The sequence below is a fragment of the Phyllostomus discolor genome, chromosome 10, assembly GCF_004126475.2.
Source record: "Phyllostomus discolor isolate MPI-MPIP mPhyDis1 chromosome 10, mPhyDis1.pri.v3, whole genome shotgun sequence".
NCBI classification, from domain to species: Eukaryota; Metazoa; Chordata; class Mammalia; order Chiroptera; family Phyllostomidae; genus Phyllostomus; species Phyllostomus discolor.
This window is the reverse complement of record NC_040912.2, coordinates 34,724,810-34,739,093: the sequence shown is the minus strand read 5'-3', so window position 1 is coordinate 34,739,093 and position 14,284 is coordinate 34,724,810. Positions and strand designations below refer to the sequence as shown.

The window sequence follows — 14,284 nt, the reverse complement described above, 5'->3', positions numbered from 1 at the left end:
CTACAGATAATAATTCCTTGAAATACCTAGTTTAGAACAATCATGAGACAAACTCATTCTTTTAATACTTCTAATAACCATTCTGTAGCTAAATGTAGTACCATATGGTTTATAACAACTACTTAATAATTGCTCCTATATTAGTAAAAAAGGATTAGGTACTATTTGGAAACATAAATCTGAGTCTAACATTTTATTTGGTTGTTTTCCTAAACTCACTCTGACATAAAATCTTAATGGAGGATAGGTATAAGTAAATTAAGTTGGTGTGGGAGAATCGGATTTCTTTCTCTTGACTTTCCATTTACTCAGATATGTGTGATTAATTACTCAATTAGACATGTATAAGGAATTATCTTGGGTACTCACTGAGGTAATAAATGTGTTTTGAATGCGTCTGTTTATGAAATGTACTCCTATGGGAGAAAAATGCAATTCAGAATTAGGCCTGGAGAAGGCATCAATCAGTAAATGGAAGGACATTCTGTGTTCATGGATATGAAGACTTCATATTGTTAAGACGTCAGTAGTTCCCAAAGTGATCTACAGATTCAGTGCATTCCCTACCAAAATCCCAATGACTTTTTTTGCAGAAAGAAAAAAATCCATCCTAAAATTCATATGGAATCTCACAGGACTCTGAACACCCAAAACAATCTTGAAAAGGAAGAACAAACTTGGATGTTTACATTTACTGATATCAAAACTTAGTACAAAGCAACAGTCATCAAAATAGTTTGGTGCTGATGTAAAGACAGATATATAGACCAATGGGATAGAATAAAGAGCCCAGAAAGAAATCTTTCCATGTATAGTTAAATGATTGTTGACAAGGATGACAGGATCATTCAGTGGGAAAAGGACAGTCTTTTCAACAAATGGTGCTGAGAAAACTAGTTACCCACATGTAGAAGAATGAAATTGGGCCCTTTATACCACATGTAAAATTATTCAAAATGGCTCAAAGACGTAAAACTGAGGAAAGACACTGGGGGAAAGCTTTATGACATTGGGTTTGGCGGTGATTTCTTGGATATGACACCAAAATCATAAGCAACAAAAGATATAAATTGGACTACCTCAAAATTAAAAATTTCTATGCACCAAAGTGAAGAGGCAATTCATGGAGTGGGGAAAGATACTTGCATATAATATATCTAATAATCAATATCACTAATCATCCAAGAAATGCAAATCATTACACTGCATTACACCTCAACCTCATACCCATTAGGATAGCCACTATCAAAAAAACCCACCAAAAAGCAGAAAAGTACAAGTGTTGGTGAGGATATGGAGAAATTAGAACCCTTGAGCATTGTTGGTGGGGTTGGAAAATGGTACATCTGCTATGGATAAAACTGGTAATGCCTCAAAAAATTAGACATACCATATGATCTAGCAATTCCACTTCTGGGTATACATCCAAAAGAATTGAAAGCAGGGTCTTGAAGAGGTGCATGCAAATGCATTCACAATAGCCAAGATGCAAAAGCAAACCACATGTTATTAACAGATGAATGGATAATGTAGTATATACATACAATGGACTACTGTTCAGCCTTAAAAAGGAATGAAATTCTGATAAATGCTCCAACATGGAAGAACCTTGAGGACATTATGCTAAGTGAAATAAAAGAAAAGACTTCATGATTCCACTTAATGAGGTACCCAGAGTCATTAAATTCATAGAGACAGGATGTAGAATGGTAGTTGTCAGGGACTGGTGTGAAAGGGAGAATGGGGAATTACTGTTTAGTGGGTATAGAGTTTGAATTTTGCAAGATGAAAGAAAGTCTGGAGATGGATAGTGTTAATGGTTGCAAAACATTGAATGTATTTAATGCGACTGAACTGTACACTTAAAAATAGTTAAGATAGTAAATTTTGTTCTGTGTTTTACCACAATTTAAGAAACTTTTTAATAGGTTAAGAAAATTGAGTCTATAATTATGAAGGGGAGTTTAACTGATTCCTGTTGTTTATTTCAGAAAGATTCCAGATGAATTAGATGATTTTGAAATACATATAAAACTTCAAATGTGTTTTCTTTTATCATAAAGAATTTCATCTATCTTTCTTTTTATTCCTTTAGACTTTATAGACCATTTTATCTTCAGCAGACCAGTATGCCTTTAATAAATTACTCAGTTCAGAAGCCTTCCAGTCCATTTGATATAGATAAGCCACCTAACATCCAAAAGCAAACTCAGGTTAAACTAAGGTTGGTTTAACCTTTATGTCATTTTTTAAAATCTTTTTAAACAAACATTAAAATAACTCAGGTAATGCCATGGTGTGTGTGTGTGTGTGTGTGTGTGTGTGTGTGTGAGTTCACTCTTACAGTTTGCTCCTGTATATTTTTATGGCCCTTTGGCTAGATTTGAAGTCTGAATCTCTCTTAAGTGTGTCACATTTAGACACCTAAGATAGATTGAAGGGGGAACGTGAAAATATTTGCAAATAAGTAAAGTGTGTTGTTTCTCTTAAGTGATATGAAATGTGCTCCATAATCATCAATATGGCAGAATCTGTTTGATTGTGTAGGGACTATACATTTTTTACATTATTCCTTATTTTTGGCAGTTAATTCTTTTACTATATATTTCCATCAGAATGCAAACAGATGATGATAAATGTGGTGGAATCCCAATTCAACTCCAACTGAAAGAGAAGAAAAAAAAAGGATATTGTGAATGTTGCTTGCAAAAATATGAAGATCTCGAAACTGTAAATGTGATTTTTTTTTCTGTTTGGGGGTTAATATTTCTAAAACTATGAATTGTGGTTTATAACTTGATAAGTTATTAAGTATATACTTTTTGATAGGATTATCTGAAATTTTAAGAACACAAAGTGCAAAAATACATATTGAAAAATATTTTGTATTCAACAAATATTTATTGTGCATCTACTAATTAATAATCACTGCTCTGGGCAAATGGCATTGAATAAAGAGACCTATTCCTTGCCCTTGTAAAGATTACATCTTATGGAGGGGGCGGAGAAATAGGTAACTATAGGATAAAAGAATAATGAAGTACATAGAGAGAACATTGGGATCAGTGCTATGAGAAAATATAAAGCAGGAATGGAGATGTTGCCATTTTTTTAGACTAGACAAGGAGTACCTAACTGGCAACATCATGTAAGTTAAAGATGAGAACTATTACAGTTTATAAAGTGATTTAAGTTAAAAAAAATTTTAAATCCTGGCTTCCTGTTTATGTGATCTTGGATAGTCCCTGGCACTGTGCTTTCTACATGTTAGCTGTTATAATTTGAATTGGTAATTTTTAAAATAGTGGATAGATTTACTTTGGTGCTTGATTTTGGTAGAAGATGGTGGAAAAGTTAAGGAGAAAGACTACTATTTTTAAATATCTGATTCATATAATGTCTTTTATACTGACTCTTAATTGAAGTTTGGTTGTTTTATCCAAAAATAGTACTACTTTGTGTCAGTTTGTGTTTTTTAAATTATATTTTATTGATTATACCCTTACAGTTGTCCCAGTTTTCCCCATTTGCCCCCCTCCACCCAACACTTTGCACTCCTTCAGGCAGTCCTCATGTCCATGGGTCATGTCTACAGTTATTCCATTTTATATACTGTACCTTACATCCCCCTGGCTATTCTGTAACTACCTATTTGTATTTTTTAATCCCCTCACCTCTTCACCCTTTCCCCACACTCACCGCCCATCTGGCAACCGTCAAAAGCCCCTTCATATCCATGATTCTGTCTCTGTTCTTGTTTGCTCAGTTTGTTTTTGAGAGTCAGTCTTGATGGATATGTATTTGTGGCCATTTTATTGTTCATAGTTTTGATCTTCTTTTCTTAAATAAGTCCATTTAACATTTCATATAATAATTGTTTGGTGATGATGAACTCCTTTAGTTTTTTTTCTTGTCTGGGACATTCTTTATGCCCTCTGATTCTCAATGATATCTTTTCTGGGTAAAGCAATCTTGGCTGTGAGTCCCTGCTTTTCATGACTTTGAATATTTCTGGTCAGTCCCTTCTAGCCTGCAAAGTTTCTTTTAAAAAACCAATTGAACAGTCTCATGGAAACTCTCCTGTAGGTAACTTACTATTATTCTCTTGCTGGTTTTAAGATTCTCTCTTTATCTTTAACCTTTGGCATTTTAATTATAATGTGGCTTGGAGAGGGCCTTTCTGCATCCATCTTGTTTAGGACTGACTCTCTGTGCTTCCTGGACTGGCATGTCTATTTTCTCTACCAAATTAGGGACGTTTTCTTAAATTATTTTTTCAAATATATTTCCAGTTTCTTGCTCTTTCTTTCTTTTCTCCTTCTGGCATGCCTATGATGCAAATGTTGGAAGCTTGATGTTGTCCCATAGACTGCTCACACCATCCTCATTTATTTATTTGTTTTTTAGATTCTTTTTTCTTCTTGTTCTGATTGCCTGTTTTTTGCTTCCTTATGTTCCAAATTATCAATTTGATTCCCTGTGTCATTCACTCTACTGTTGCTTCCCTGTAAATTGTTCTTTATTTCAGTTAGTGAATCCTTCATTTCTGACTAGGTCTTTTTTACACTGTTGAGGTCCTCACTAAGTCCCTTGAGCATCCTTATAATCAGTGTTTTGAACAGTGCATCTGATAGATTGCTTATCTCTGTTTTCTTTAGTTCTTTCTCTGGAGGTTTGATCTGTATTTTTCATTTGGACCATGTTCCTTTGTCTTCTGATTTTGGCATCCTCTCTTTGTTTCTGTGTATTATATTAGGTCAAGCTACTGTGACTCCGAGTCTTGTTAGTGTGGCCTAATGTAGTACTTGTCTTGTAGGGTCCAGTGGCATAGCCTCCCCTATCACCCAAGCTGTGTACTTGAGGTGTCCCTTTCATGTGGACTGAGTACACCCTTCTCTTGCATATAAGCCTTGATGGCTGTTGGCAGATCAATGGGAGGGATTTACCCAGGCTAGTAAACTACAAGGATTGGCTGTGACCACTTACTACCAATCTCTACCCTCTGTGGAGAATTAGCTGTGCAGGGTCAGGGTATTAGTGCTCTGCTGTGGTCTGTAGCTGTCCACTGGGTGCACTAGCCCTGAGGTTTCCTGGTGGTGCAGGCCATGGTCAGCCCCCACCTATGTTTTGCCCCGGGCTACCCTGCCTGAGCTATAAAGCAATCTGAGATGGTACTTGTGCTGGGCTTGGAGATTCCTAGGTGAAGCCAAACTGAATCTTGACTGGCTGCTGCTAGGGCCACTTAGCGAGAGAGGTATAGGGGCTGGGGGCTCACTGATGTCAGCTGTTGCTTGTTTGAAAGGATTTAGGAAGTTGTGAAGCATGAGCCAAGGCCAGTTATTCATATGGAAAAGTCTCTGTTAACAGCTTGTGTGGGCCTGTAAGTTGAGTGGGACTCAGAGTCTCCGAGGATCTCCAGGGTAGGGTAGATAGTGTTAGCCAGGTTGCTAGAGTCTCACCTGATATTGCACCTGCTGCCCCTCCAGAGTGGAGGGTTCAGATAAGGGACAGTGGCCTTTCTGTCTGGGAGAAAGCTGTTCCCCTAGCTCTTGCTTTGATGCCAGACCCTTCACTTTCTCCCTATATGCCACAGGTGCCTTTCAAGCTGCTACCAAGGTGCTGGAGCTCAGAGGCAGTGAGTCGGTGGGTCCATGTGTGGGTTCTTTAAGAGGAACTGCTTGGGACTCTCAACAGTTTCTTCTATCCACTGTGTCCCCACTAGTTTTTATAGCCAGAAGTTACGGGGACTTATCTTTCTGGCACTAGAACCCTGGGCTGGGGGTCCTGGTATGGGGCAGGGTTCCTCCAGAATTTTTATCCACCACACGTGGGAATGGGGCCAGCCTGTTTGGCATCTCTGCCCCTCCTGCCAGTCTGGATGGATGTCGTTTCTCTAATTCCATAGTTGCCAGGCTTCCATTCAGCTTGATTTCTGGTGGTTCTGAGTGACGGTTGTTCTATAATTTAGTTCTAAGTTTCATGTGGTTGTGTGAGGAGGTGAGCTGTGTTTACCTATGCCACCATCTTGACCAGAAGTCTCCAGTTTGTGTTTTGTTAATATAGTAAAGGAGAGAAGTACAATTAATTTTAAGTTATTTTTAATCAGAAGCTAAACTATATGAAAAATATTTCCCATTCCCAAAAGTTATTTTGAAAATTTAAATTATAGGTTGTCTTTAAATTCTATTTTGCCATTACCATAGAATAATCTGGAATGAATGTTTTCCTTAGTATGAGTTTGTTATCCCGATTTGATGCTTGGAAAATGTTGGGGCTAGCAAATGAAAACCTTGGTCACTAGTAGCCACAATGAAGGAAAATTAGTGAAAGTAGATGTTGGGATTGATCTTTTAAAATATTTCTTTTACAGTTTTTCATTTATATACTTCTTAGACTATATTGAGGCATTCATTTTAAAATTGTGATAACTGAATATTAAACAATAACAAGGCAGACATATTCTGTATACATCTTGTGTTTGGCAGAGATCATAAATATAAAACATGTATTTGCTAGTGGGATGAGTCATAAAAGTGAACTACAAAGTGCAATGGTAATAATGAAGGTACTTTATGTTAATGAGGCACACGGAAGGCTCAACTGAGAAAATGACACTTAATACCTACAGGATAAGTAAAAAGAGATAGGTGGACGTAGAGGGGAACTACACAAAAGTTGGAGGCTGTTTTTCTAATTTATTTCAATTTATAAATTATTTTTCCTTCCAAGAACATGAATAAACTGAATCAGTACTTAGAGAGTTTATCTTTCTCTTTAAGTTCTAATTATTTCTATTCATTTAGCATTACTGGACATACATTATTTTTATGTGGTAAATTTTTAAGGAAGGAAGGATTACATATATACACATTCCAAAATATAATTGACCCTTGAACGGCATGGGTTTGAACTGTGTGGGGCCACTTATATGCATATTTTTTTTCAATAAATATATTGGAAACATTTTTTAGAAATTTTCTTAACTTCCATGAAATAATTGTATTGCTGCTTTGTAATCAGTGCATTAATCATTGCACCTGTAAATAAAGAGGAATTTCTTTCATATTTTCATCTTTGATGTCTACTGTTAGTAATGCATATAACGCCTACAGTGTTTTATATAAGACAACATTGATGTAGGTACTAACAGACAATGCATCTTATAAACATAACATAAGCACACAAAATATGTGTTAATTGACTTTACATTCATAAGGCTTCTGGTCAACAGTAGGCTATTAGTATTTTAAGGGAGTCAGAGTTATACTTGGATTTTCGACTTTGTGGGGGTTTGGCACCCCTAAACCCAAAGTTATTCAAGGGTCAACCGTGCTGTATTTTTTGTGACACTGGAGAATTTAACTTCTGGAAATACAATCAAATCATTAAAAGTTAAAATTATATGAGACTAGGGAAACAGAAGTGAGGTTCTTCCATGATCATCTTGATACAGGCTTAGAGCTATTCTGATTAGCTGACAGGCAAATGACAGAATTAGCTGGAAAATTCCACCTGTTCAGAAGGAACTTTGTTTCCTGTGAGTTGTATTCTAATACAGTGAACTTGTTTACTTTTGTTCTTGGCTGCTCTTGAGATTCAGAATAACTTCTGTATTCTCCATTATAAGCACTGGGTAATAGAATCATGTGCTCCTTTGCAAGTGTGTTCCTCAGTTATGAATCTTTTTATACTTTGCAGCATTCATTGTACTTCATTTGTGTGTTTAATCTACCTTATAGCTTCTTGTTTCGGTTTCTTGCATATTAAATTATGACATTTCTTTCACTGAATATTTTATAAGTCCTCCCTTACTTAATGGTAATTGTATAGGATAAAATAAAATAGTAAAAGGAAAAGTGTTTTAAAAAATATTAGCACATTATAAATGTTAAATGTTAACTTTTTCTCCATCTTTATTTTTGTTTTCTGATAGCTCATTTGTTTTCAGTTACATGAAAACTACAAATCAATACTTGACTTTTCTCATTGAAAAATGGAAGACTGAAAACCAAAGTATGGTTGACCTTTGAACAAATGGGTTTCATCTGCACCAGTCCACTGAAATGTGTGGATTGTTTTCAAGAAATACCTGTACTGTTTTTGATCCGAAATTGGGAGTCTATGGATGCTGAGGGCCAACTGCATGCATTGATCTATGGCACTTTATATAGGAAACTTGAGCCTTTTCAGATTTTGGTGTCTGCAGGGGGTCATGGACCCAATATCCTGTAGATGCAGAGGAACAGCTGGTGTAGTTAGTTATACATGGATTTTTCAGCTGTGCAGGAATTAGCTTCACTAACCCTTGTGTTGTGCAAGGGTCAGCTGTAGTTTGGTGGTTTCTCAGAAGTTACTTTTACTTTACTTCTTAACATCCTTTGAAGTTCTAGTAAAAGTTATTACTTTGGAGTAGTTATTAGAAACCTAATTTTAGGGGCAAGTAAATGTTAGAAAATATGAACAAAAAGGTATCTTTTGGTTTAAAAATACAATCTTATGACTTACATGCTTTTTGTTCTGTTTCAGCATCTCCTAACTGAGGAACACAGAAACTTTGCACAGAGTAATCACTATCAGGTTGTTGATAATATCATATCTAAGTTAGTTTTTGACTTTGTGGAATGTGAAAGGGGCATGCCTAAAAAGAAAAGGTAATGTATCCATCTAAATTTTAAGTTGTACTAGACTATTAAACTTTTATTAAACTAAAACTAAATCTAAAGTTTGCTGTTCTTAGAAAGATATGTATTTTGAGGATGTAGAACTGATTACTTCCTCTCCTCTCTCTACTACCAAAAGTGCTTAGTTACCTGTAGATTACTTTGAAGATCCTCTTCTTAACATTGTAGTCTAGTGGAGGGGTTGTTTAATTAAAGAACCAGGTAGTAAACGTTTTAGGCTTTGAGAACCTTAAGACTCGACTTCGCCATTGTACAATGGAAGCAGTCACAGACATTATATAAGTGAATGGGTGTGGCTATGTTCCAATGAAACTTAATTTTTTTTAATTTTATTTAATATTTTTAGAGAGGAGAAGGGAGGGAGAGAAACACCAGTGTGTGGTTGCTTCTCATGTGCTCCCTACTAGGGACCTGGCCCTTAACTCAGGCATATGCCCAACTGGGAATCGAACCAACAACCTTTTGGTTTTCAGGTCAGCACTCAATCCACTGAGCCACACCAGCGAGGGCCAATGAAACTTTATTTAGAAAATAGACAGCACACTAGATTTAGCCTATGTACTGTACAGTTTGTCAACCCCTGTTAAACCATAAAGTTTACCATCTACTTGAATCAAAAAAGCTAGAATTTTAGTTAATCTTATGTTTTAAGGAGCTTTTCTCCACTTACCTCTATTAAATCTTGCTTATACTTTATTAAATGTTTCTGCTTACACTCTGCTTACCAATAATAATTACTAAAGGTACTGACAGGACTTGTAAATATTGAATATAGTGCTATTAAATGTACAGTAGCTGTACATCAACAAAATGATCCTGTGAGATTGTACACATAAGTCTGCAATAAAAAGAAATGCTTTTCATGTGAATATACCCTAGGATTTGTGATAACTCAGTAGGTTATTCAGTCCTTGTATCTGTTCTTAGATTCATGTTAAGGCATAAAGAAGATTAGAAAATATACTAAGCTATAGCTTCTGAACATTAACTAGAAAGTTTTTTGACTGTATCTAAGGAGAATAGTTCCTAAACCTCTTATTTCTGTAACATTCATAATGGCTGTTCATGACTGACTTAAAATATGATATTTAGAGAAGAGACATATTTCCAACTATTACAATGATATAGGGCTACTGTAAAAATTTAGAATTTCCTAAAAACCTCACTGTGCAACAAAATTCTGAACTAGTACTTATATATAAGTAGGTATTTCTTAGTCAGTTAAGTTATTATCTGTATAATTTTAATCTCTGTGGGCAAGTCACCTAAACATCTCTGGACTTTAAAGCAGATGAGTGGTGTTAGACTAATGTGTTTATATGTTTTATACTCCATTTGTTCAAAAGGAATCTTAAATGAAAATTAAATAAAATAAATATAAAAGGAACCATTCTGGTTTTGAAGGGAGAGGTAGAATTCTGTAGTCTCTGTGTGTTACCTATAACACATATTACATAAAACATAATTAGTAAGCCATTAAGTTTCTTCCTACTTGTGTATAATTTAGGACTAATATAAATTAGCATGCCAAGGATACCAACAGGCTCCATTTGTCATTTCTAGATATATAAAGATATTTGCTATGGTTAGATATTTTAGACTTTAAATAAAGAGATACATGTTTCTGCCTTAGGTTTCCCAATAAATACTCATTTCCTCATTCTTACCTAAAATAAAGAGACAACATTAATGTAATTCAAAGCAAAGAAGTTATGAAATTTTCGGGATAATAAAAAAATTAGGAGGAGATCCAAATCTCTTTACTATTATTTTTCTTTGATTCATATGATTAAAATAGTTTTTGACACCCAATTCAAGATACTGATTACCTCTGGAAGAAAGGGAAGATTGTGGCTTGGAAGGGCTATATACTAGAATTTTCAGCTACTGTATTTTTTGGACTATAAGACACACCCCCCCAATTTGGGGGGAAGCAGGGGTGCATCTTATAGTCTGACTGTAGCTTTGCATTTACATTGGTAAAATATTATGTTAATTATGTTATTAAATATTGTACCACATTTTTTGCTTCAAAATTTTTTCCTATTTTCCTCTAAAACCTAGGTGTATCTTATGGTCCAAAAAATACAGTGTATCTGTAAAGTTTTATTCCTTTAAAAACATCTAAAGTAAATTTGGCTAAATGTTAAGATTTCTGTATTTTTAGAATATTGACTTAATTAAATTTTGTAAATAGTTTTTAAAGATTTTTACTAATTTTTAACTATTCAGAAATTTTTGATAGCAATTAATTTTTTTCTTTTTTTCTATAAAGGTTAAAATGCAGTCTTGGATCTTTTTCTCCTGTTACTGCAAATATACTGAAAAAGTCTCAACCAAAAGAAAGACTAGAATTGCAACCTACTTCTCAGAAGGACTTCAGGGAAAACAATGTACAGGTGATCGAGCAGAATTTTCAATATAAAGAACCCCAGCAACCTGAAGAAAAGCTTGTGTTTACTTCAGAGCACATCACTTACCCTTCAAATGAATTGAGAGAACTTGATAAGGAAACAGCTAACAAATGTTCTATGTTAAATCCAGCTGAAAATGACATAAAACACAATTTTACACATCTACCTCCAGATAAAAATGAACAAGGATGCATTCTTGATGTTTCTAAACATAAATTAATTATAAGTGAAAATAACTTGGAAGAAGTAAGAACAGATCACAGTCCATGTAGGCTACAGACATCTATACAAGTTTCTGATTTCATTATGGATAATAGTACATCTCAACCAAAACAAAAGTCAGATACTGTGCTGCTGCCAGCAAAGGATCTGAAGGAAAAGGACCTTCATTCAATATTTGCTCATGATTCTGGTCTGTTAGCAATAAGTAGTTCACGGGAGCACCTGCCTGTTCAGGCAAATACTCCATTCCAAAGTCGTCCTGAAGAATCCAATGAATGTGACATCAAGAGTAAGGATAGCTTACCTTCTGGTAAAATCTGTCGGAAGGTGAAAATATTATTAGGAAGAAATAAAAAGGAAAATCTGGAACCAAATGTGGAATTAGATAAGAAAAGAACTGAATGTCTTACTACACAAGAGGAAAACAGAATTTGTAGTTCACAGTCTCTACTGAACTTATTTCAGACTAGTGAGGAAAAATCAGAATTTTTGGGTTTCACAAGCTATACCGAAAATAGTAGTATAGGTGATGTTTTTCATATTTGTGGGGAGGAAGATTCAAATAGTCTGTTGTCAGTGTTTTCCTCTTCCCTTTCAACTTCTACATTTACTGGCTTTTAGACTTTAAAAAAATAAACACTTTTCAAATGTGATCAAGATCATATTCTTGAAACTTTTATAAATGTGTATAAAAATTCTTATGTGTTTTTTTTGCCAACTTTGTTTATAGAACCAAATGTTAACAATAAAGGTGATGTTTGCATTTTTCTACGGAATTGAATACCTATTAAAGAACAATTGTAGAATAAACTTGCAGCTCATCTTTACACACTGGGTTGATGATTGTTTTCTAAGAATTATGAGTAAGTATGTTACTGAAAACTAATTTCAAGTGAAATTTGAGAATATTAAAATTTACCATTATAAATTTGGATATTCTGGTTATATCTATTGTCTATTAAAAGAGTCTCATGATAACCTAAAAGTATTCCTTTTTAAAAACCTAAATTTCATACAGAAGGGAAAAAAACACTGATTTCTATGTTGGGTACTGGAAGTCATTATTACCAGAAACATTGACTAGTTGGACCATGCTAGTGTGTTAGCACGTACAGGTTAGGTTATTTGTAGGTTAGGCAAGTAAAATCCATAAAGGAAAATGACCAGGCTACTAAATGGAATAAAATAATGTTTCCCCTGTTCCTAATTAGTTACCTTCGGAAATAATTTCTTCCAAAAGCAATTCTACCCCATAATGTGGTATCAGGAAATAAAAGGAAGGAGGTCATTGAACATATTATATATTTTGAAACAAGAGGATTGCCTTTGATCAGGCACTTGGTGATTCAATAATTAGAGAAAATTCAAATTAAAGAAAAATTTCAACTCTTATCTATAGGTGGTGGAGGCATTTGCCTTTGAATATTTTCTTACAAGAGTCAGGCATTTACAACTAAGTTTTTCACAATACAAATTGGTGCCGTGAGTATTATACGAAAGCATTGTCACTATAAGCTCATTACTGGTCTTAATTTTTTGAAATTTTGTATGGCTCCCAATCCATTCATATGCTTTGGTGTGTATACTACTTTGACCATTTGGACAATATCAATGAGAAATACTTGCTTTTCAAAAACTTTATCATTCGTACCAGTAGAGGATCACTGAAATATCCTTTACACTGCATACATATAAACCTTGTTTCCATTGTAAATCACTACTGTAGCATTTTCAGTCACAAATTCATATATGTACATGTGTACAAAGGTTATTTAAACTTGTTCTACTATCCTTGGACTTTAGAGTGGCAGTTTCTTCAGTTTGCAGTGATGCTGTTTGTCCCCACAATGGTTTGGCATTATTTTGCCTTAATTGTATTTAATAAGGAGAAAAAGGCTCAAATTGAAACCTTCTGGTTATTAAAAGTTGTTAAGTTTTATGTTGACATTTTTGAACTATTATTTTGAACAGTGGCCTTTGAAAACATCCTTGCCAGTCTCCACCCCCCCACCCCAGATCTTCATAGTATTACAGTTTTTTAAAAATGCTTACATTTCAGTTTATTTGGACAATGCTATAAATTGTACCAGGACCACCACATAGAGTTTGTGGGGGTCTGTAGCAGGTAGTGTACCCTGGCAATAGGGTTGCAACCACATAGAGGTAGGAATACTTTGTCCTCTTTTTTTATCAAGGAAAGACCACCTAGACAAGGTGCCTTTGGGATTGTGTCTATTCAGAGGGAATGTTTTTTAATTCTGTAAGCACTTAGATGTGTGGTTTTCAGATTTGTTCACAAAAGGACACTTAGTCTTTAATGTAGCAAGACACCAGAAATAGGAATCTTTAAAGATCCTCAGTGGGGCAAGTAGAAAACTCTTGGTTTGCTTGATAGAAAGTGACATGTTTTGCCAAAAGTGTCTAACAAATCCCAATGAGCACATGATAAATTGAATTCTTTGATATCAAGAGCACTGAAATTGAAAGGTGTTAGGAAAGGGAAAAAAAGCACCCTAATTACTTTAAGGGTGACTGTGTAGCATTCAAAGTCGGTGGCTCTATCTTTCCAGGAATAGCCAGAAACAGTGGAAGGGAAGACAATGTGGTTTTGTGACCTAAAATGTTTATTTTTCTACATGACAATTGAGGTAAAAGATGTATTTTATACAAGTCAGTAGAATCTTTTAAATTGTCTTTGAATGTTTGCCTGCATAGATTAGTATATCGAAATAATTTATGGAACCATATATACATGTTATTAATTCTAATGTGTGTATTTCATAAAGAACCCTGATAAATAATACAAAATATACCTTTAAGGAGGAAGAGAAAACAATGGATTATGTGTGTCAACTTTCACCTAAAACCATTGAGCTAGTCCTTATTTCCAGATATATGGGATTATTTTATGTTATCAACTGAGAATTGAGGTGTTTTTTTTTTATTTTTAAAATACTTGGTGCTAGG

General features: G+C 34.6%; 1 protein-coding gene across 6 annotated transcripts in view; it reads left to right on the top strand.

Annotated features, from left to right (window-relative positions):
- The window catches only part of DBF4 (DBF4 zinc finger), a 29,908-nt gene extending 17,663 nt beyond the window's left edge, over positions 1-12,245 (top strand). For 5 of the 6 annotated variants that reach the window (XM_028525964.2, XM_036010654.1, XM_036010653.1 and 2 more), the window contains 4 exons: positions 2,096-2,224; positions 2,616-2,730; positions 8,527-8,651; positions 10,957-12,245. In XM_028525964.2, the coding sequence (XP_028381765.1) occupies positions 2,096-2,224; positions 2,616-2,730; positions 8,527-8,651; positions 10,957-11,938 (1,351 nt within the window). In that variant the 3' untranslated portion in view covers positions 11,939-12,245. Of the gene's footprint in view, positions 1-1,595; positions 1,668-2,095; positions 2,225-2,615; positions 2,731-8,526; positions 8,652-10,956 lie in introns of those variants that run through there. The other variant, XM_036010657.1, reaches the window with a different exon arrangement.
- Positions 12,246-14,284: the final 2,039 nt, after the last annotated feature.